This window comes from Oncorhynchus keta, chromosome 22, assembly GCF_023373465.1.
Source record: "Oncorhynchus keta strain PuntledgeMale-10-30-2019 chromosome 22, Oket_V2, whole genome shotgun sequence".
Lineage (NCBI taxonomy): Eukaryota > Metazoa > Chordata > Actinopteri > Salmoniformes > Salmonidae > Oncorhynchus > Oncorhynchus keta.
In genome coordinates, this window is record NC_068442.1 from 33268423 (window position 1) to 33289471 (window position 21049).

A 21049-nucleotide genomic window follows, 5' to 3' on the forward strand; every position below is an offset into this window, starting at 1 on the left:
GGGAAAGAAGACCCGCATGTCACTTCAGCACACACAGAGGGAGAGACATCACCACTCTTTCTCACAAAGTAAGTGTACGAGTGCCATTCAAGGAATAGAGAATACCAGGCCTCACCTTTGGTGTGATGCAGTATCCTCTGTAGTAGCACGGGGTACTTGGTTATTCGCTGTGTCACTAATAAGATACACTCTGGAATGCCTAGTCGTCGGACGATTGTGCTGCTCATCTTTTTCTGAAAAACAGACAGATCCAATTGATATATGAATATTCTGTTTCAAACAACTGCAGATTTATGCAATAAAATTACAACATTGTAGTGGCACCACCTGGTGGATAAAGTTATGTTTTTCATACTGCTTATAATCAATCAAATGTATTTATAAAGCCCTTCTTACATCAGCTGATGTCACAAAGTGCTGTACAGAAACCCAGCCTAAAACCCCAAACAGCAACCAAGCAAACAGCAAGCAGAAGAAACCTAGAGATGAACCAGGCTATGAGGGGTGGCCAGTCCTCTTCTGGCTGTGCCGGGTGGAGATCATAACAGAACACGGCCAAGATGATCAAATTTTTATAGATGACCAGCAGGGTCAAATAATAATAATCACAGTGGTTGTAGAGGGTATAACCATGTACAACAAAGAGCAGTTAGTTACCTTGATGAAGGCTTGGAAGCGTTTGTCTTTGGTGTGAAGCTCCTTATAAAAGTTAACCGCCTCGTTGTGGCGACTGCAGAATTTCCCGTAGACTTTCTTCATGCGGTCCGCATTGGGCCCTGAGAACTGAAGACCAGACAACCCATCAAAGATTAACTTACAGGTTAGTCTACTAGTCAACATTTACACAACGATCACTAAACCCCTCATGCCGACAAACAGTCTCCCCCTGCTAACCTGTGAGACAAGGACATCCCCTATCTTGTGGATGAGGAAGCTCCCGTCATCCCGACCCTCGATTGAAGACTCCCTCTTGCGCTCCAGGAGGTGGGTGAAGAAGTCTGTGTGTAGGTCCAGGAGTTCGTCCAGCATGGGGAACACCCGCTCCACCGTGAGGGCCTCCAGCTGCAACTCCTTCTGCAGGCCCTTACTGTACACCTCAGACATGATCCTCAGCGTCCGTACGTGGTGCATCTCTGTCTGGACCAGCTCTGCAGAGAGACAGGAAGGGAAGGGTAGGACGGAGAAGTAGAGAGTGGGTTATAGTGCAAAATCCCAATTAACAACACCCTCACATTGTGTTTAACCCCAGGGTGAAAGTAAGCTGGTAAGGTCCGGTACAGAGTACCGTCAAAATAACTAGTGGGGATACGCCGTACCGGTTAAACATGGCCCTATCACAATAATTAAACAAAGATGCAAATAAAACTGTCAGCTATTACACTTTTATTTATCATTACCACATGTCAGTCGCATGAAAAAAATGTGCGAATGTGTAATACGCTCCGAAATGCGGTGTGGTTTGACGACAAAGATGGAGATGCACGCGGACAGCAGTGGACCCATCCATTCAGGTTAAATCTAATGAATGACCATCACTGAATGTCATTCATTACATGTTGGGGTGTTTTGTAAAGCCTGTCGCATGCTTCCCAGTCCAAACAGTGCATTTATTATGAAAACATTTGTGTCGTTATTGCAGTGGTGTAAAGTACCTAAGTAAAAATACTTTAACGTACTATTTAAGTAATTTTTTGGGGTATCTGTACTTTACTAGTAATATTTTTGACAACTTTTACTTTTACTCCACTACATTCCTAAAGAATATAATGTACATTTTACTCCATACATTTTCCTTGACACCCAAAAATACTCGTTAGATTTTCAATGCTTATTAGCAGGACAGGAAAATTATCTAATGCACGCGCATATCAAGAGAACATCCCTGGTCATCCCTACTGCCTCTGATATGGCAGACTCACTAAACACAAATGCTTTGTTCGTAAATGATGTATGAGTGTTGAACTGTGGCTATCCTCTGGCTAGCCTTTCAAAAAAAGAGAAGAAAATTGTATCGTCTGGTTTGCTTAATATAAGGAATTTTTTGTGATTTATACTTTTACTTTTGATACATAAGTACATTTAAAACCAAATATTTTTATACTTTCACTCAAGTAGTATTTTACTGGGTGACTTTCACCTTTACTTGAGTCATTTTCTTTTAAGGTATCTTTACTTTTATTCAAGAATGAAAATTGGGTACTTTTTCCACTACTGCGTTTTTGTTGGTTTTGGTGTTCAGCAGGTTTTTTTTCGGCTGTTCGAACGCCATTTGTTTTCTTCAGGCAAGTCGAAGTCCGGTAGACGAAGTCTACGCCCCTTCGTTGGTGATTGTTCAACAGTAATACTCTTAGTAGGAGTGGGAACTATGAACGGGATTCTTCAATTAAGTGTTTGTTGTCATTCAGCAAGAGACGACTAGTTTTCATGCACATTTTTTCACATGAGAAATAATGCTCCGAACATCTTAGTTTGATGTAAAATTAAGCGACTAAGACCTCCTCGGCAAGAACAAGAACAAAGTGAACCTAGTATGCGGGCGCCTAAACAGATGTCTCTTTCCACTCATCAAATGGCGGGTGCACAGTGCAGTGTACGGATGTAGGAATGATTTTCGAGTAGACAGGCTTACAGGAGCATATTGAAGTGATTGTTTGACAATCAGATGAGAACATGACGACTGGTTGTGTTTATTCCACATTAAAAGGTAATACATTTTAAAAGTAAAAAGGACACATCTTTACTATTAGTCCCACAGATATCCTATTAAATTAATAAATTAATTGTTTGACTGAAACTAAGGATGGGAACATATGAAGGAATGAGTGGGATTGGGAGAGTTGCCCTCCTACCATAGATGACGTCCTGTCTCTTCACCACCTCCTTCTTGAGCCCCTTCACATACTTCTTGTCCACAGTGAAGGTCCAGGAGTCTGCCTCAAGATCCTTAGACTCTGCCTCAAACTCTCCCATCAGCTGGCTGTCCATCATCTCAGTCCCTAGGACAACACACATAAAACACACATGAACAGTTAGTTTGGACAGGGCAGGAGTGGCAAAACAGTATGTACTGTAAGCATACATATGCTCTCCTACACTCACATATGCTGTAAATTGGACCAATACAAAGTCATGCAAAACAACAGCTGAAAACAGAGGAAATCCGAACATGTCACATTTGCTCACTCCTTTGAACCGATCCCCACAAAGAGAGTACAGCAAATACAGGCTCTGTCACAGTGATAACTCTCCAACTCACGACCTTACCTTCATCAGTGAGAGACTCAGTGGACTCATTGACCTTGGAGGTCTTGTGCAGTGAGTCTGTGGACTGGGACAGGTACTTCAGGCCCTTCAGTGGCATCTCATCCATCAATGGCCTGCATGGACAGACAGACAGACAGACAGACAGACAGACAGACAGACAGACAGACAGACAGACAGACAGACAGACAGACAGACAGACAGACAGACAGACAGACAGACAGACAGACAGACAGACAGACAGACAGACAGACAGACAGGGTGGAAGAGAGAAACAGAGTTAGTGAAGGAGGGACTGTTACAGTGATAACATAAGTTGTGTATACACTCTGGTTGTACAATGCATTTGACACAACACTTGTGAGTACACAGTATTGTTGATGTGTGTCAGCATGCAAATGTACACCGTTTGTAAAACCCGAGTATGTAAGGGGCGATAGTGAGTTGGTTGGTGATTGAGTGGCGTTGTGTCTCACCCTGCGATGTTGCTGATGGAGATGCTCTTGGACAGGTTGCTTTTGTTAAAGGGGAGGATGCTGTGATTCCTGCGAGGCACCACCGCTGCCACCGTAACCATGGCCTGGTCATCAGGGGACAAGATGGCAGACCACGGACGCTCCCGAGACGATGTCGATGATGTAGCTGATCACACAAATACAGTTAGCATGTAAAGTAGTACAGCTCATTAGGATATCAGGAATTCTACATGCACAAAGTCAAATAAATACTGTACATAAAAACATATACAGTACTTGGGATTTTGGGGGGAGAAATATTAACAATGCATAGATTGAGACAGACAAGGTTGAAGTCGGAAGTTTACATACACTTAGGTTGGAGTCATTAAAACACGTTTTTCAACCACTCCAGAAAATTCTTGTTAACAAACTATAGTTTTGGCAAGTCGGTTGGGACATCTACTTTGTGCTTGACATAATACATTTTTCCAACAATTGTTTACAGACAGATTATTTAACTTATAATCACAATTTCAGTGGGTCAGAAGCTTACATACACTATGTTGACTGTGCATTTAAACAACTTGGAAAATTCCAGAAAATTATGTCATGGCTTTAGAAGATTCTATTAGGCTAATTGACATGATTTGAGTCAATTGGAGGTGTACCTTTGGATGTATTTCAAGGCCTACCTTCAAACTCAGTGCCTCTTTGCTTGACATCATGGGAAAATCAAAAGACCCCAGAAGAAAAAATTGTAAACCTCCACAAGTCTGGTTCATCCTTGGAAGCAATTTCCAAATGCCTGAAGGTACCACATTCATCTGAACAAACAATAGTACGTACGTATAAACACCATGGGACCACACAGCCGTCATACCGCTCAGGAAGGAGACTCGTTCTGTCTCCTAGAGATGAACGTACTTTGGTGCGAAAAGTGCAAATAAATCCCAGGACAACAGCAAAGGATCTTGTGAAGATGCTGGAGGAAACTGCAAAATGGCGATAATGACCATCGTTATGTGAGGAGGAAAAAGTGTGAGGCTTGCAAGCCGAAGAACACCATCCAACAGTGAAGCACGGGGGTGGCAGCATCATGTTGTGGGGGTGCTTTGCTGCAGGAGGGGCTGGTGCACTTCACAAAATTTCACATCATCACATCACTTCACATCATGAGGATGGAAATTTATGTGGATATATTGAAGCAACATCTCAAGACATCAGTCAGGAAGTTAAAGCAAATGGTCTTCCAAACGGACAATGACTCCAAGCATACTTCCAAAGTTGTGGCAAAACGGCTTAAGGACAACAAAGTCAAGGTATTAGAGTGGCAATCACAAAGCCCTGACCTCAACCCTGTAGAAAATGTGTGGGCAGAACTGAAAAAGCGTGTGCGAGCAAGGAGGCCTACAAACCTGACTCAGTTACACCAGCTCTGTCAGGAGGAATGGGCCAAAATTCACCCAACTTATTGTGGGAATCTTGTGGAAGGCTACCCAAAACATTTGACCCAAGTTAAACAATTTAAAGGCAATGCTAACAAATACTAATTGAGTGTATGTAAACTTCTGACACGCTAGGAATGTGATGAAGGAAATAAAATCTCTCTACTATTATTCTGACATTTCACATTCTTAAAATAAAGTGGTGATCCAAACTGACCTATGACAGGGACTTTTTACTAGGATTGAATGTCAGGAATTGTGAATGTCAGGAATTGTAAATGTACTTGGCTCAGGTGTATGTAGACTTCCTACTTCAACTGTACATCTGAACTGCACAAATAAATATATTACATTTACTTCTCAACACGACTCCGGATATGGACTCAGAATCTGGCACCGTTTGCTGCTTCTGCTGCTGAAAAATACAGTAGTGTATTACAATACATCACTGCCATTAACACGCCTGTTACCCATTCATTCACGATAGACAGAGACTGATCCCGCACAGATGCATTCTGTTCCTGTGTGTTTGAGCTTACCTTCATTTTGACCTGGACACACACAGGAAGACGCTCTCTGCAGCCCTTATGGACCTGTGCATTGCAGTCTGAAATCATCAGAGGAAAAACAACATTAGGACAAAGATTTGGTAGAAACATCTGTTTAAGACTGCAGGAAAAGCAGAGTAGTATGGTCTACCCATCTCACTCTCCTCCTTCATCAGGTGACATGGTTGCTACTTGCTACTAGTGTAAATAATGTTGTTTCAATGCAACAAGATCACACAACAGTGTAAAAAACCTGCTAGCTTGGTGATGTGACTCATACCAAATCAACATTGCTCATCTGAACCACCCTGAACTATAGAAACAAACAGGCAGCAAGAGGAAACTCCAATCTGTACACTGAGAAAATGTCTTCATCCAGATTCCATCCCATTTTAGGCTGCATAACAGAATTCGAAAAAGTCCCAAAATGGTAAAGAAAAACATATTTTCTATGTTTCTGCCTAGTTTCCCTTTTCAGACAGGATACAGTGTCTTACAGTACCTCTCCAGGCACTCCATGTCTGACCTCTGAACAACTACAAAGTCTTGTTTACTGAACACAGTTAGCAGACACACCCAGGTTAAGGTGAGGGGTGTTCAGAGCAGGCGCCATATAAACAGTTGACCTAACAACATAAAACATAAAACAGAGGAATCAAGACTGAGTGTAGAGTAGGAACAGACCATAGAGTTCAAAGTGTTCCACTCCACCTCCAGTCAAGCCCATCCAAACAACACCAACACAACAACACTTCAGGGAGGAAAGAGTTGGGAAGAGGAGAGAAACACAACAATGAGCAGGCTCTCCCAGCTCTCCCAGCTGGAGGTTTTAAACAGTGAGAGGGGACTGTGCTATTACTCTCTCCCAGCTGGAGGTTTTAAACAGTGAGAGGGGACTGTGCTATTACTCTCTCCCAGCTGGAGGTTTTAAACAGTGAGAGGGGACTGTGCTATTACTCTCTCCCAGCTGGAGGTTTTAAACAGTGAGAGGGGACTGTGCTATTACTCTCTCCCAGCTGGAGGTTTTAAACAGTGAGAGGGGACTGTGCTATTACTCTCTCCCAGCTGGAGGTTTTAAACAGTGTGTGGGGACTGCTATTACTCTCTCCCAGCTGGAGGTTTTAAACAGTGTGTGGGGACTCTGCTATTACTCTCTCCCAGCTGGAGGTTTTAAACAGTGTGTGGGGACTGCTATTACTCTCTCCCAGCTGGAGGTTTTAAACAGTGAGAGGGGACTGTGCTATTACTCTCTCCCAGCTGGAGGTTTTAAACAGTGAGAGGGGACTGTGCTATTACTCTCTCCCAGCTGGAGGTTTTAAACAGTGTGTGGGGACTGCTATTACTCTCTCCCAGCTGGAGGTTTTAAACAGTGTGTGGGGACTCTGCTATTACTCTCTCCCAGCTGGAGGTTTTAAACAGTGTGTGGGGACTGCTATTACTCTCTCCCAGCTGGAGGTTTTAAACAGTGTGTGGGGACTGTGCTATTACTCTCTCCCAGCTGGAGGTTTTAAACAGTGTGTGGGGGCTGCTATTACTCTCTCCCAGCTGGAGGTTTTAAACAGTGTGTGGGGACTGCTATTACTCTCTCCCAGCTGGAGGTTTTAAACAGTGTGTGGGGACTGTGCTATTACTCTCTCCCAGCTGGAGGTTTTAAACAGTGTGTGGGGACTGCTATTACTCTCTCCCAGCTGGAGGTTTTAAACAGTGTGTGGGGACTGTGCTATTACTCTCTCCCAGCTGGAGGTTTTAAACAGTGTGTGGGGACTGCTATTACTCTCTCCCAGCTGGAGGTTTTAAACAGTGTGTGGGGACTCTGCTATTACTCTCTCCCAGCTGGAGGTTTTAAACAGTGTGTGGGGACTGCTATTACTCTCTCCCAGCTGGAGGTTTTAAACAGTGTGTGGGGACTGTGCTATTACTCTCTCCCAGCTGGAGGTTTTAAACAGTGTGTGGGGACTGTGCTATTACTCTCTCCCAGCTGGAGGTTTTAAACAGTGTGTGGGGACTGTGCTATTACTCTCTCCCAGCTGGAGGTTTTAAACAGTGAGAGGGGACTGTGCTATTACTCTCTCCCAGCTGGAGGTTTTAAACAGTGAGAGGGGACTGTGCTATTACTCTCTCCCAGCTGGAGGTTTTAAACAGTGAGTGGGGACTGTGCTATTACTCTCTCCCAGCTGGAGGTTTTAAACAGTGTGTGGGGACTGTGCTATTACTCTCTCCCAGCTGGAGGTTTTAAACAGTGTGTGGGGACTCTGCTATTACTCTCTCCCAGCTGGATGTTTTAAACAGTGTGTGGGGACTGCTATTACTCTCCCAGCTGGAGGTTTTAAACAGTGTTTGGGGACTGCTATTACTCTCTCCCAGCTGGAGGTTTTAAACAGTGTGTGGGGACTCTGCTATTACTCTCTCCCAGCTGGAGGTTTTAAACAGTGTGTGGGGACTGCTATTACTCTCTCCCAGCTGGAGGTTTTAAACAGTGTGTGGGGACTGTGCTATTACTCTCTCCCAGCTGGAGGTTTTAAACAGTGTGTGGGGACTGTGCTATTACTCTCTCCCAGCTGGATGTTTTAAACAGTGTGTGGGGACTGCTATTACTCTCTCCCAGCTGGAGGTTTTAAACAGTGTGTGGGGACTCTGCTATTACTCTCTCCCAGCTGGAGGTTTTAAACAGTGTGTGGGGACTCTGCTATTACTCTCTCCCAGCTGGAGGTTTTAAACAGTGTGTGGGGACTGTGCTATTACTCTCTCCCAGCTGGAGGTTTTAAACAGTGTGTGGGGACTCTGCTATTACTCTCTCCCAGCTGGAGGTTTTAAACAGTGTGTGGGGACTGTGCTGTGCAAAACGGTGTGTGTCCATTTTTTAAATTGTGTGTCAAACACAGATCATGACAAGACTGAATCTCTCAAAATGAGTCTGAGAGAACAGAGAGAGGAGCAGTGGTGTAAAGTACTTAAGTAAAAATACTTTAAAAGTACTACTTTGGGGTATCTGTACTTTACTTAACTATTTATACTTTTACTTCACTACATTTCTAAAGAAAATAATGTACTTTTTACCCCATACATTTTCTCTGACACCCAAAAGTACTCCTTACATTTTGATAGGAAAACAGTCTAATTCACACACTTATCAAGAGAACATCACAGGTCATCCCTACTGCTTCTGATCTGGCAGACTCACTAAACACAAATGCTTCGTTTGTAAATTATGTCTGTGTGTTGGAGTGTGCCCCTGGCTAACCGCCAATAAATAAAAACAATAAATTTGTGCCGTCTGGTTTGCTTAATATAAGGAATTTGAAATCGTTTGTACTTTTACTTTTGATACTTAAGTACATTTTTAGCAAATCCATTTACTTTTCATACTTAAGTATATATAAACCAAATAATTTACAACTTTTACTCAAGTAGTATTTTACCTGGTGACTTTCACTTTTACTTCAGTAATTTTCTATTAAGGTATCTTTACTTTTACTCAAGTAAGACAACTGAGTACTTTTTCCACCACTGGAGAGGAGGCAGCTCTCCATTAGACACTACACTCCATTAGTTAATATTTCAGAAAGAACTCATTGACTCTTCACAAAGCCCTATTTTACTATTAGATAAGATAAGGATCAAAATCATTGATCAAGAAAATTTTTTTTCTGAATAATTATGTCAATTGTCAAAATGAAGAGCTTGTTTCAAATGTAGGTCTTTGCTCGTCAAACCCTATGTGGGCCACAATTCTGTGTATCTGTGTGACAAAAACTAAGTCACTTTTGAGAAATGAGTAGAGTTAGAGTAGAGTTGACATCTTCCCAGCTGCGTCAGGGGCCAGGGGCAGAGTGATGCAACCCATTGAAACGTTGAGAGGACTGACTGGGCCGAGGGGCACATCCCTCCCCTGTCTCTGGTTCCCTCTAACCACCCAACACCTACTCACTGGGACAGACCCACCCGGTCCATCACGCTTCAGACAGACAGACAACAAACAAAGTACTCTGCTCTTCTAATGCATGCTGCTGGCCATACAGAGATGGTGGGAGGAATGAATATACTGCAGCGACATAGTTCCTATATACGTCCACTTCTGATGGCCCCAGAATAAACAACATCCTCTTTAGCTCTCTGCAGATAGACCCTGGATATGGAGAATTTCCCGTGTCCTGCTTAATGTGGAGTAGTTTCAGTAAAGTGACGAGACTGAATGAATAAACAGGATAACCAGTCATCATTTTGTCACATTACTTGGAGCTGACGTAGGATGTTCCACCACCAGACATTACACAATGATGGAAAACACGGCTTGAGCCCCTGAAAACATACCTTAAAGTACTGAATCTACTGACTTACGGAGACAGCATAGTTTCAAAGGTAGAAATACACACAAAACAGGTCCAAAGCAGCACCAAGTGTAGGCCTATGTAATGACCATGTAAAGGAATAAGGGGTATTGAGGTGTGGTAAATGGTGCTAAAACTAGAGCAGTGGTCCCTTACCATGGAACAGAGAGACTAAATAACTCTGTGGAGTCTGGTTTCTCATAAACACTCAGATTTGTTGTCTTACTGGTGCAGAGGAAGGCTTCTTTAGTGATAATGGGTTTGTTGCATTGGTGGCAGGTTGAGGATGGGGCTGGGTTCACAGAGCTGAAGAGATGGCCGTTCACGTTTTTTTTCTCCTTCTCCTTGGGGTCTTTATCCTTCCCCTGAGCCTTCTCTTTCTCCTGCAGAGAGTTAGAGACACAAAGGGAATACCATACATTCTCTTAGTCAAAGCACTATGGCACTGTGTTTGCTTTCCGTAGATACTGTAAGCAATCAAGGGCTCACAAATAGATCTCACACTTCGATAGTACTTAGCCAAAGCCGAGAGATATGAGTCATTTGCCCAAAGATGTACTGAAGTTTGACAGCTGTCAAAAACCCCTTCACAATATTTCTGTATTTTCTATCCAGAAGTCTCATTCACAAAAATAAACATAATTATGACAAAAGGTTACAATATATCAATATAACCACAGACACAATACACTGGACTGGCCGATAACACACTCTCAGGTTGACTGTACAGGTAGACACTCATTCATAATCAGTACAGGAAATGAAACAATATCCTATGATTCTGACTCAAACTAAATGTGTTGCTAAAGCAATTCCTCCTGAAAAAGGGAAGAATGTGTATTTAGAGAAGAGCATCAGAGCCTGTTCCTTTCTGAGCAGTGAGCCGTGAGACAGGCAACAGGCGTTAGCCAACACAAAGAACCAATATCTCCTACCTCATCCTGTATTGTATCAGCCCTCAGCTTCAGGGAGCAACCGTGTGCCAGGACATGTCTACACAACATCACAGTGACAGTCTGTCTGTCTGTCTGTCTGATACATTATTACAGTGGCAGTCTGTCTGTCTGATACATTATTACAGTGACAGTCTGTCTGATACATTATTACAGTGACAGTCTGTCTGTCTGTCTGATACATTATTACAGTGACAGTCTGTCTGTCTGTCTGATACATTATTACAGTGGCAGTCTGTCTGTCTGATACATTATTACAGTGACAGTCTGTCTGTCTGTCTATCTGATACATTATTACAGTGACAGTCTGTCTGTCTGTTTGATACATTATTACATTGGCAGTCTGTCTGTCTGATACATTATTACAGTGACAGTCTGTCTGTCTGTCTGATACATTATTACAGTGGCAGTCTGTCTGTCTGATACATTATTGCAATGACAGTGTCTGTCTGTCTGTCTGATACATTATTACAGTGACAGTCTGTCTGTCTGATACATTATTACAGTGACAGTCTGTCTGTCTGTCTGATACATTATTACAGTGGCAGTCTGTCTGTCTGTCTGATACATTATTACAGTGACTGTCTGTCTGTCTGTCTGTCTGTCTGTCTGTCTGTCTGTCTGTCTGTCTGTCTGTCTGTCTGTCTGATACATTATTACAGTGACAGTCTGTCTGTCTGTCTGTCTGTCTGTCTGTCTGTCTGTCTGTCTGTCTGATACATTATTACAGTGGCAGTCTGTCTGATACATTATTACAGTGACAATCTGTCTGTACGCTGGTCTGTACGCTGGTCTGTAACAACAGGCAGTACAGAATCTACAGATGGAACTCTGGCGTTCCCATGTTGCCAGCCATCAGCCCAAAAGAAGGAAGTGAGCTACCATGGATGTACCATGAGTGTCTGTGCTGACTGTTTTGCAGTCTCCGTTACACACCAGCCCCACTGCAACTTCCGGCCTATAATCTAGCTCACAGTCTTAGCAAACTATTGTAAAGTATGTACAGGGCATTCAGAAAGTACTCAGACCCCTTCCCTTTTGTTACATTACAGCATTATTCTAAAATGGAATAGATTCATGTTTTTCCTCATCAATCTACACACAATAACCCATAATGGCAAAGTGAAAACAGGTTGAGAAATGTTTGATAATTTATTAAAAATAAAAAAACAGAAATACCTTATTTACATAAGTATTCACATCCTTTGCTATTAGACTCAAAATTGAGCTCAGGTATATCCTGTTTCCATTGATCATCCTTGAGATGTTTCTACAACTTGATTGGAGTCCACCTCTGGTAAATTCAATTGGTTGTACATGATTTGGAAAGGCACACCTGTCTATATAAGATCCCACAGTTGACAGTGCATGTCAGAGAAAAAACCAAGTCACGAGGTCGAAGGAATTGTCCGCAGAGCTCCAAGACAGGATTGTTTCAAGGCAATATCTGAAGAAGAGTACCAAAACATTTCTGCAGCATTGAAGCTCCTCAAGAACACAGTGGCCTCTATCATTCTTCAATGGAAGAAGTTTGAAACCATCAAGACTCTTTCTAGAGCTGGCCGCCCAGCCAAACTGAGCAATTGGGGGAGAAGGGCCTTGGTCAGGGAGGTGACCAAGAACCTGATGGTCCCTCTGACAGAGCTCTAGAGTTAATCTGTGGAGATGGGAGAACCCCTTCCAGAAGGACAACCAAGATTCTCTGGTCTGATGAAGCCAAGATTGAACTCTTTGGCCTAGAGGAAACATGGCACCATCCCTACAGTGAAGCATGGTGGTGGCAGCATCATGCTGTGGGGTTGTTTTTCAGTGGCAGGGACTGGGAGACTAATCAGGATCGAGCAAAGATGAACGGAGCAAAGTACAGAGTGAAAACCTGCCCCAGAGCTCTGAGGACCTCATTCTGGGGTCAAGGTTCACCTTCCAACAGAACAATGACCCTAAGCACACAGCCAAGACAATTCAGGATTGGCTTTGGGACAAGTCTCTGGATGTCCATGAGTGACCCAGCCAGAGCCCGGACTTGAACCCGATCAAGCATCTCTGGAGAGACCTGAAATTAACTGTGCAGCGACGCTCCCCATCCAACCTGACAGAGCTTGAGAGGATCTACAGAGAAGATTGTGAGAAACTCCCCAAATACAGGTGTGCCAAGCTTGTAGCGTCATACCCAAGAAGACTCGATGCTGTAATCGCTGCCAAAGGTGGTTCAACAAAGTACTGAGTAAAGGGTCTGAATACTTATGTACATGTGATATTTCAGTTTATTTTTTATAAATTAGCAAAAATTGCTAAAAACCTGTTTTTACTTTGTCATTATTGGCTATTGTGTGTAGATTGATGAGGGAAAAAAACTATTTAATACATTTAAGGATAAGGCTTTAACAAAATGTGGAAAAAGACAAGGGGTCTGAATACTTCCCGAATGCACTGTACAGGGTACATACTTTCAAAACCCATATTGGAAGCTATACAAACATTGGACATTTTTCTCAGTCTGTATGCATGTGTTATGGATTGAGTAGCATTTTTGATGATAAGCATGTTCTTCTATGTAATAACTAGGCCTGCTATAAAATACATAGAAAGATATTGTTTTGGATACAACATAGGGAAATCAAATCACATGAGAACTGTGTTGATGCATGGTCTGGGCATTACTGTTATTTCCCTTAATGTTATCAGGAAGTCTAATGTTATTAGGTCTGAAATAATTGTGGTTTGTTTTCGTAGCAGCAGTGATGCCATACAGACGTCTGTTTGAGACAAACCACAGCATGCCTCTATTTCCTGTTTGGCTTCCCTACTGCGTGCAGACCAGGCGCCTCGCTCTGCTTCTCACAACTCACAGACTCACAGCCAGATACACTTACCCAGCAGATATATACTGTATACTCCCTCACAGTCATTTACAATCTGATTATGACACCTAGAGCACAGATAAGCGCCAGGGAGAAGTATCTTATTCTGGAAACGACAGTTTTGAGATTGCAATATGTGTATTAGCCTGCACACAGCTATTAGCCTGGACATAAATTATAACCTGAAAACTTGTATACAAAGAACTATAATGAGAAACCTTTAGACACGTAATAATCCATTGGATTCAACACCAATACAGACAATGGCGCTGGGATCAGACTGAAAAGGTACTGTACTACTGGATCTTCTTAAATTCAAGTCACTTCATACTTCATTTATCCCCTGAGGGGCAATTCGGAGCCAGGCCCTATGCCGGTTATTTCATTGTTAGTCTACACCTGTGTGTACACCTTTGATTACAAAGCATGTGACCAATAAAATGTGATTTGCTTGGCTAGTGCAGGAGGAGGAAGAGAGGCTGAATGGACAGACTCACCTTGTTCTTCTTAGTACTCATCTTGCTCTTGAGGTAACTGAAGGTGCGGCTGACCTTGGTCCCCTGTCTCCCCTCAGAGTCGCTCCGCAGTGGCCCCGGGTCCTCCTCAGAGATGCTGGATGAAAAAGAGTAGGAGAAACAGAGAGACAAACTCAGTATACTGTCAGATATTACCCTGCTGGAGAAATAGCCTTTAAGAACAGGCCCATATAAAACGGGACAAGGTTTCTGTCTTACCTATGCTCTAGTGATGCCGATCCCATTCCTGCAGCAGAAATAGAGAGAGGAGGTGATGAGCTGGATCAATGGAACAGCAGATTGTGTCATTTATTTATTTACATGTATAATTGTTTATTGGTACACCAGATAGGTGCAGTGAAATGTGGTGTTTTACAGGGTCAGCCATAGAAGTACAGCGCCCCTGGAACAAATTAGGGTTAAGTGCCTTGCTCAAGGGCACATCTACAGATTTTTCACCTTGTCACCTTAACTTTTGGTTACTGGCCCACACTCTACGTGGTAGGCTACCTGCCACCTTGAATGGGACAGGGAGTTGTAAGTGTAGTTTGAGAAATGATGATCAAAGTATGATCAAAATATAGTTGTACATGTATATACAATACGAGCAATGAAAGCATGTTGAAACAACAGAGATTACAGAGTGGAATCCCCAAAAAAAAAAAAAGTATATGTACTTTTATCAGTATTTTGGTTCAGTACAAGCATACATTCCATATCCATTACAATACATTTCCAAGCAGAAGTGATATCACATAACACGTAGTAGTAACAACATCCAACAGAACCAGGTTAAATGTGGAATTGCACACTGGGCCATTTGGTTAAGGACTTGGCCAATTAACAAGACCAACAAATACATACACAAAGGAATGTGACGATTTTGCAGCATAGATGTACAGTAGTAGTCAAGGGTGGCCAATAATAAAGAGATTTACTGAGGGTCAGACACAGCACTGAATCGCAGCCTCAGAACTACAACAAAGCTCAATAAGACACACATATCACGACAAACACAGAGACATTTTCAACAACAAAAATCTGCCAGGCAAAATCTCTCACAGCTCTTAAGCTGTAGATATGACACGCGAGAGCAGCGAAAGCCCTTTGAAACATCATCCCTCAGCAATCGTTCTCTCCAAAATAATATACAAGGCTCAAAGGAGTGTGAAAGCAGCAGTGAAATGTTCCTATCCTTTCTAGCAGCTGTGAAGCCCAACAGGAACACTTTGACATGTGTTTATGTGGATTCCAAAGAATGGAGGCTAGGGGGAAGAAATGGAACTGATGGAGGAATGAGAGGGGAGAAATGTGTGTAAAACTCACAGGAGAGACATAATAGGAATGTCAGCCATGTCAAATACAATAGAAAAAGGGCTACTTTGAAAAGGGGCTACAATGCTAACAGAAAGCTGATTATTTGGTCTCAGTTAGATACCAATAGTGGGAAATAGATTCTGGGATTATATGTGTCTCTAGCAGATGTAACATATGGCTGACTGGACTGCAAAAGGGCTTTTCACTCTGCTACAGCGTCCCTACTCTTTCAAAAAATCTGCACAATGAGTCTGCTGTTCTTGCATGGGTTTCAGCAATGTAGATATAGTTCAGAAATACAAGGCTCTTAAAAGGACAAAAAAGTTAACTGTTCATAAACATTTATGAAACATGTGAACATCTTGGCAGGTTTGACATCCTTTCATACTTTTTTCAGTCATTTTCATGGCAGCCAAGGTTTTCGAAACTGATCAAATAGTTGAATTTGCTTGAAACTTCACATAAACAGAACAGCAAACAGTGCATATTTGATCTCCTGTTGAGATTTGTATTAGTAACTAGAGGCAATTTAAGCCTATGTAAGTAAAACATTTTTAGAAACAATGACTTCTACTGATGGTCCTTCTGTAGCTCAGTTGGTAGAGCATGGCGCTTGTAACGCCAGGGTAGTGGGTTCGATTCCCGGGACCACCCATACGTAGAATGTATGCACACATGACTGTAAGTCGCTTTGGATAAAAGCGTCTGCTAAATGGCATATTATTATATTATTATCAAACCAAATTATTTGCCTGACCATGTTAACCTTGTTAAGGTTAGGGGACCAAACAGAGATGAATTGATTTAAAAGAGTTGATTTAGAGAGAGGTAACGTCCTTTAGTGACACGGGTTGACCTAGAGGCACACTACACAGGAAGCAGCCAGGGGCTAAGGGGCCACTCAGGGCATTCTGGGAAATGTAGAACTTACTTACTACCTCCTCCTCATCACTGGAGGAAGAGCCAATAGAAAATAATGTTCTAGATTTTGGGAAGATCGGAGAGATGCTGAAGGAGATGCGCTTCTTTGGTTGAGTCCGTCCACTGGCTATCCAGTTCAAGGGTACAAAAAATATCAAACCACACGTTAAATTAGCACAAGAACCCGGGCCGTCCCTCATTCCCTTCCAAGTGATCAAATGAGTGAACCCTACACAAAGGGACAGGGAAACAAGAGAAGGCAGAAATAATAACCCCAGTGATAGTGAGAAGATCTAACAGTAGCCCCTGTTAGCCCCAGAGGAGATTGGGATTGAGAGAGTTAACAAACCACCTGATTCCTGTCTGGGAAACACAGCAGAGGGACAGAGAGAAAATGTACCTGTAGGACGAGGTTTGAAACAGCAGGTGACAGGAGACTTGATTGTTGGATAGATAGAGGCATGGGCCTGAATCCGCAAAGCATTTCAGAGTAGGAGTGCTGATCTAGGATCTGTCCATATAATCTTATTCATAATGACCTAAAAGGCTAAACTGATCCTAGATCGGCACTCTTACTCTGAGACACTTTGTGGGTACATGCCCTGGCCTTGTGTACCACCATGTCACCAGAGAGAGAGAGAGAGAGAGAGAGAGAGAGAGAGAGAGAGAGAGAGAGAGAGAGAGAGTGTTAAAGTGACCCTCACCGTCCAGGTCTCTGTGACTGATGGCCAGCATGGACACCGACTTGGTGAGTGCTTGGTGAGGAATGGAGGAACAGCTGTGTCTCACAGGCAGAACTCTACCTGATTTCTGAAATAAAGGAGAGAGAGAGAGATCAGCGAGCTGAAAATAAAACAGGAACTACTGTGCATAGAGAGAACCAGTCTACATGGGATGGTACGAAGATTCATTGATTCAGTGCAAGTGCAAGTCATTGTGCAAGCAAAACACAGGACCTCTATGGTAAAGATACGCCTGGACAGTATAGTGTGTGAGGGTTACATGGCTGTCGAGGCTGCTGTAGTCTCCCAGGTCTGACTCCTGCTCCTCTGTTAGGGACAGAAGCGAGCCCCTCTCCTCACTGTCCAGACGCGCAACAGTTCCCACACCAGAGGAGATCTTCCCAGCATCCTCCTCTCCAGCCAGACCCTCCAAACTGTAACTGCAGACAAAACAATACCATGTAAGTGAAAGAACACTCCACTGGTGTTTCTGGTGATAGATGTGGTCATTTGTTTAGGGACAGTAGATACAAACACCCTGTGAGATCTTTAAACCCTTGGCAGGAAGTGAACTCACACCCAGCAGATCTTCATGCTCCAGAAAGGATGACACAATCAGTTATTTCAAAACTGAAACCACACAAGTGGAGTGCACAAGTACATACAGATATACACAGTTAAAGGAAAAATCCACTCCAAAACAATATATATATTTTTTTAATTAGTCCACTGTTGATACAGTCCCAAAATGTTTTGCATGTCAGCAGTTACGTTTTGAAGATATTCGATTTTCAAGAAGCAAAGGGTCACTTGCCACATCATGATGATGATGCGTTTTGCACATCTTGATATCTTGAAAACTTGACAGTGAACTAATGAAAAAAATAACTAAATATATTTTTTGAGTGGATTTGTCCTTTAACTAGATCCCTGCAGTGAGGAGATGATAAGATACAGAAAAGAGAGATACAGAAAATACATATGAACACCAGCACAAACAGGAAGAAACACATACATGTAAACCTAAACACAAATGTAAGGGGGGAAATAACTGAAGTAAAATAAACATCAACAATACAATTCCACAAGCTTCAAATCAGTTAGACAACCTAGTTAACGTGATTAAAAAGTGTAGCATGTTAAATAATAGGCGACAAATAAACTCCTTTGAGACCATACTTATGTAATTGATGAATGCATAAAAAATTAGCATTCACTATTAGAGTACAACAGATCTATTATCTCATTCTAGATATGTGTCAATTGATCCTCTCACTGAAGCTGTAAGTCTGGCTAAGCGAGATGAACAGAACTAAAACCATAACTCACCTGTCTGGCTCACTGATGATGATGATGACTATATTAGTCATTCTAATCTTTGCAATAGTTAACAAGCAGTGTAGCAGTATAATACTATTGTTCTAAAGATGCTTGATGCTTCCTCTCTAAATTCTAGCTTCATTGTCTCAGAAGAGAGAGAGAGAGAGAGAGAGAGAGAGAGAGAGAGAGGGGAAGAAGATAAGTGACTGTGCATCGCTGAGGCCGACCACAACTGACCAACAAGGTGAATAAGACAAAGAGAGAGCAACGGCAGCAGTGACAAAGCATACACCAAGCCAGAGACACACCAAGCCAGAGACACACCAAGCCAGAGACACACCAAGCCAGAGACACACCAAGCCAGAGACACACCAAGCCAGAGACACACCAAGCCAGAGACACACCAAGCCAGAGACACACCAAGCCAGAGACACACCAAGCCAGAGACACACCAAGCCAGAGACACACCAAGCCAGAGACACACCAAGCCAGAGACACACCAAGCCAGAGACACACCAAGCCAGAGACACACCAAGCCAGAGACACACCAAGCCAGAGACACACCAAGCCAGAGACACACCAAGCCAGAGACACACCAAGCCAGAGACACACCAAGCCAGAGACACACCAAGCCAGAGACACACCAAGCCAGAGACACACCAAGCCAGAGACACACCAAGCCAGAGAAACACCAAGCCAGAGACACACCAAGCCAGAGACACACCAAGCCAGAGACACACCAAGCCAGAGACACACCAAGCCAGAGACACACCAGCCAGAGACACACCAGCCAGAGACACACCAAGCCAGAGACACACCAAGCCAGAGACACACCAAGCCAGAGACACACCAAGCCAGAGACACACCAAGCCAGAGACACACCAAGCCAGAGACACACCAAGCCAGAGACACACCAAGCCAGAGACACACCAAGCCAGAGACACACCAAGCCAGAGACACACCAAGCCAGAGACACACCAAGCCAGAGACACACCAAGCCAGAGACACACCAAGCCAGAGACACACCAAGCCAGAGACACACCAAGCCAGAGACACACCAAGCCAGAGACACACCAAGCCAGAGACACACCAAGCCAGAGACACACCAAGCCAGAGACACACCAAGCCAGAGACACACCAAGCCAGAGACACACCAAGCCAGAGACACACCAAGCCAGAGACACACCAAGCCAGAGACACACCAAGACACACCAGAGACACACCAAGCCAGAGACAGACAGCCAGAGACGCACCAAGCCAGAGACACACCAAGCCAGAGACACACCAAGCCAGAGACACACCAAGCCAGAGACACACCAAGCCAGAGACACACCAAGCCAGAGACACACCAAGCCAGAGACACACCAAGCCAGAGACACACCAAGCCAGAGACACACCAAGCCAGAGACACACCAAGCCAGAGACACACCAAGCCAGAGACACACCAAGCCAGAGACACACCAAGCCAGAGACACACCAAGTCAGAGACACACCAAGCCAGAGACACACCAAGCCAGAGACACACCAAGCCAGAGACACACCAAGCCAGAGACACACCAAGCCAGAGACACACCAAGCCAGAGACACACCAAGTCAGAGACACACCAAGCCAGAGACACACCAAGCCAGAGACACACCAAGCCAGAGACACACCAAGCCAGAGACACACCAAGCCCGAGACACACCAAGCCAGAGACACACCAAGTCAGAGAAACACCAAGCCAGAGACACACCAAGCCAGAGACACACCAAGCCAGAGACACACCAAGCCAGAGACACACCAAGCCAGAGAGACACACCAAGTCAGAGACACACCAAGCCAGAGACACACCAAGTCAGAGACACACCAAGCCAGAGACACACCAAGTCAGAGACACACCAAGCCAGAGACACACCAAGCCAGAGACACACCAAGCCAGAGACACACCAAGCCAGACACAGACATGCACAGAACAGAGAACATGCAGAGGCCTCTTTCTCTCTTTTTATTTATTTCATTTTGTTTGTGTGTTTGTCCTCTTAAGCTATTAGTTGACACGGTGATGGCATACCTTCTGCTATCAATCTGTTCCAGGTGGGGAGGGGGGACGTTGGAGGGACACCAGCTCATACTGACAGGGAGAAGCCAGGGAGGGAGAGGGATGGAAAGGGAGAGGAGAGGAGAGGAGAGGAGAGGAGAGGAGAGGAGAGGAGAGGAGAGGAGAGGAGAGGAGAGGCATGAGCAGAAGGGAAAGGGTGATGTTATTTCAGGGTGAGATGTGATGATCAAAGGGGTGAGTTAATGGGGAAGGTTTTTTTTCCATTGAGGTGTCTTGATACATATGATATTGGAGAGAAATAAAGTTTTCACTGTCTTCATTCTTTATATGTTTTAGAAATGATTTTTCCATTGCATAAGGC

General features: G+C 43.6%; 1 protein-coding gene and 1 long non-coding RNA gene across 10 annotated transcripts in view; one reads left to right on the top strand and one right to left on the bottom strand.

Annotated features, from left to right (window-relative positions):
• LOC118400863 (A-kinase anchor protein 13-like) overlaps positions 1 to 21049 on the bottom strand; it is a 163472-nt gene that overhangs the window by 10728 nt on the left and 131695 nt on the right. For 2 of the 7 annotated variants that reach the window (XM_052475045.1, XM_052475043.1), the window contains exons 13-26: positions 20701 to 20760; positions 17610 to 17769; positions 17312 to 17417; positions 14589 to 14616; positions 14352 to 14466; positions 10267 to 10423; positions 5704 to 5771; positions 5516 to 5579; positions 3738 to 3903; positions 3265 to 3377; positions 2850 to 2996; positions 895 to 1148; positions 658 to 783; positions 116 to 233 (exon numbers count right to left, since the gene is read on the bottom strand). In XM_052475045.1, coding sequence (XP_052331005.1) covers positions 116 to 233; positions 658 to 783; positions 895 to 1148; positions 2850 to 2996; positions 3265 to 3377; positions 3738 to 3903; positions 5516 to 5579; positions 5704 to 5771; positions 10267 to 10423; positions 14352 to 14466; positions 14589 to 14616; positions 17312 to 17417; positions 17610 to 17769; positions 20701 to 20760 — 1682 coding nt within the window. The remainder of the gene's footprint in view (positions 1 to 115; positions 234 to 657; positions 784 to 894; positions 1149 to 2849; positions 2997 to 3264; positions 3378 to 3737; positions 3904 to 5515; positions 5580 to 5703; positions 5772 to 10266; positions 10424 to 14351; positions 14467 to 14588; positions 14617 to 17311; positions 17418 to 17609; positions 17770 to 20700; positions 20761 to 21049) is intronic. The other 5 variants (XM_052475049.1, XM_052475048.1, XM_052475047.1 and 2 more) reach the window with 4 other exon arrangements.
• LOC127910629 (uncharacterized) lies at positions 5805 to 7874 on the top strand. 3 transcript variants are annotated; one of them, XR_008075535.1, is made up of 3 exons: positions 5805 to 6783; positions 6927 to 7024; positions 7746 to 7874. It is a non-coding gene; the product is annotated as an uncharacterized LOC127910629 (long non-coding RNA). The 3 variants fall into 3 exon arrangements; XR_008075536.1 differs by having other exon boundaries at positions 7648 to 7868; XR_008075534.1 differs by having other exon boundaries at positions 7697 to 7868.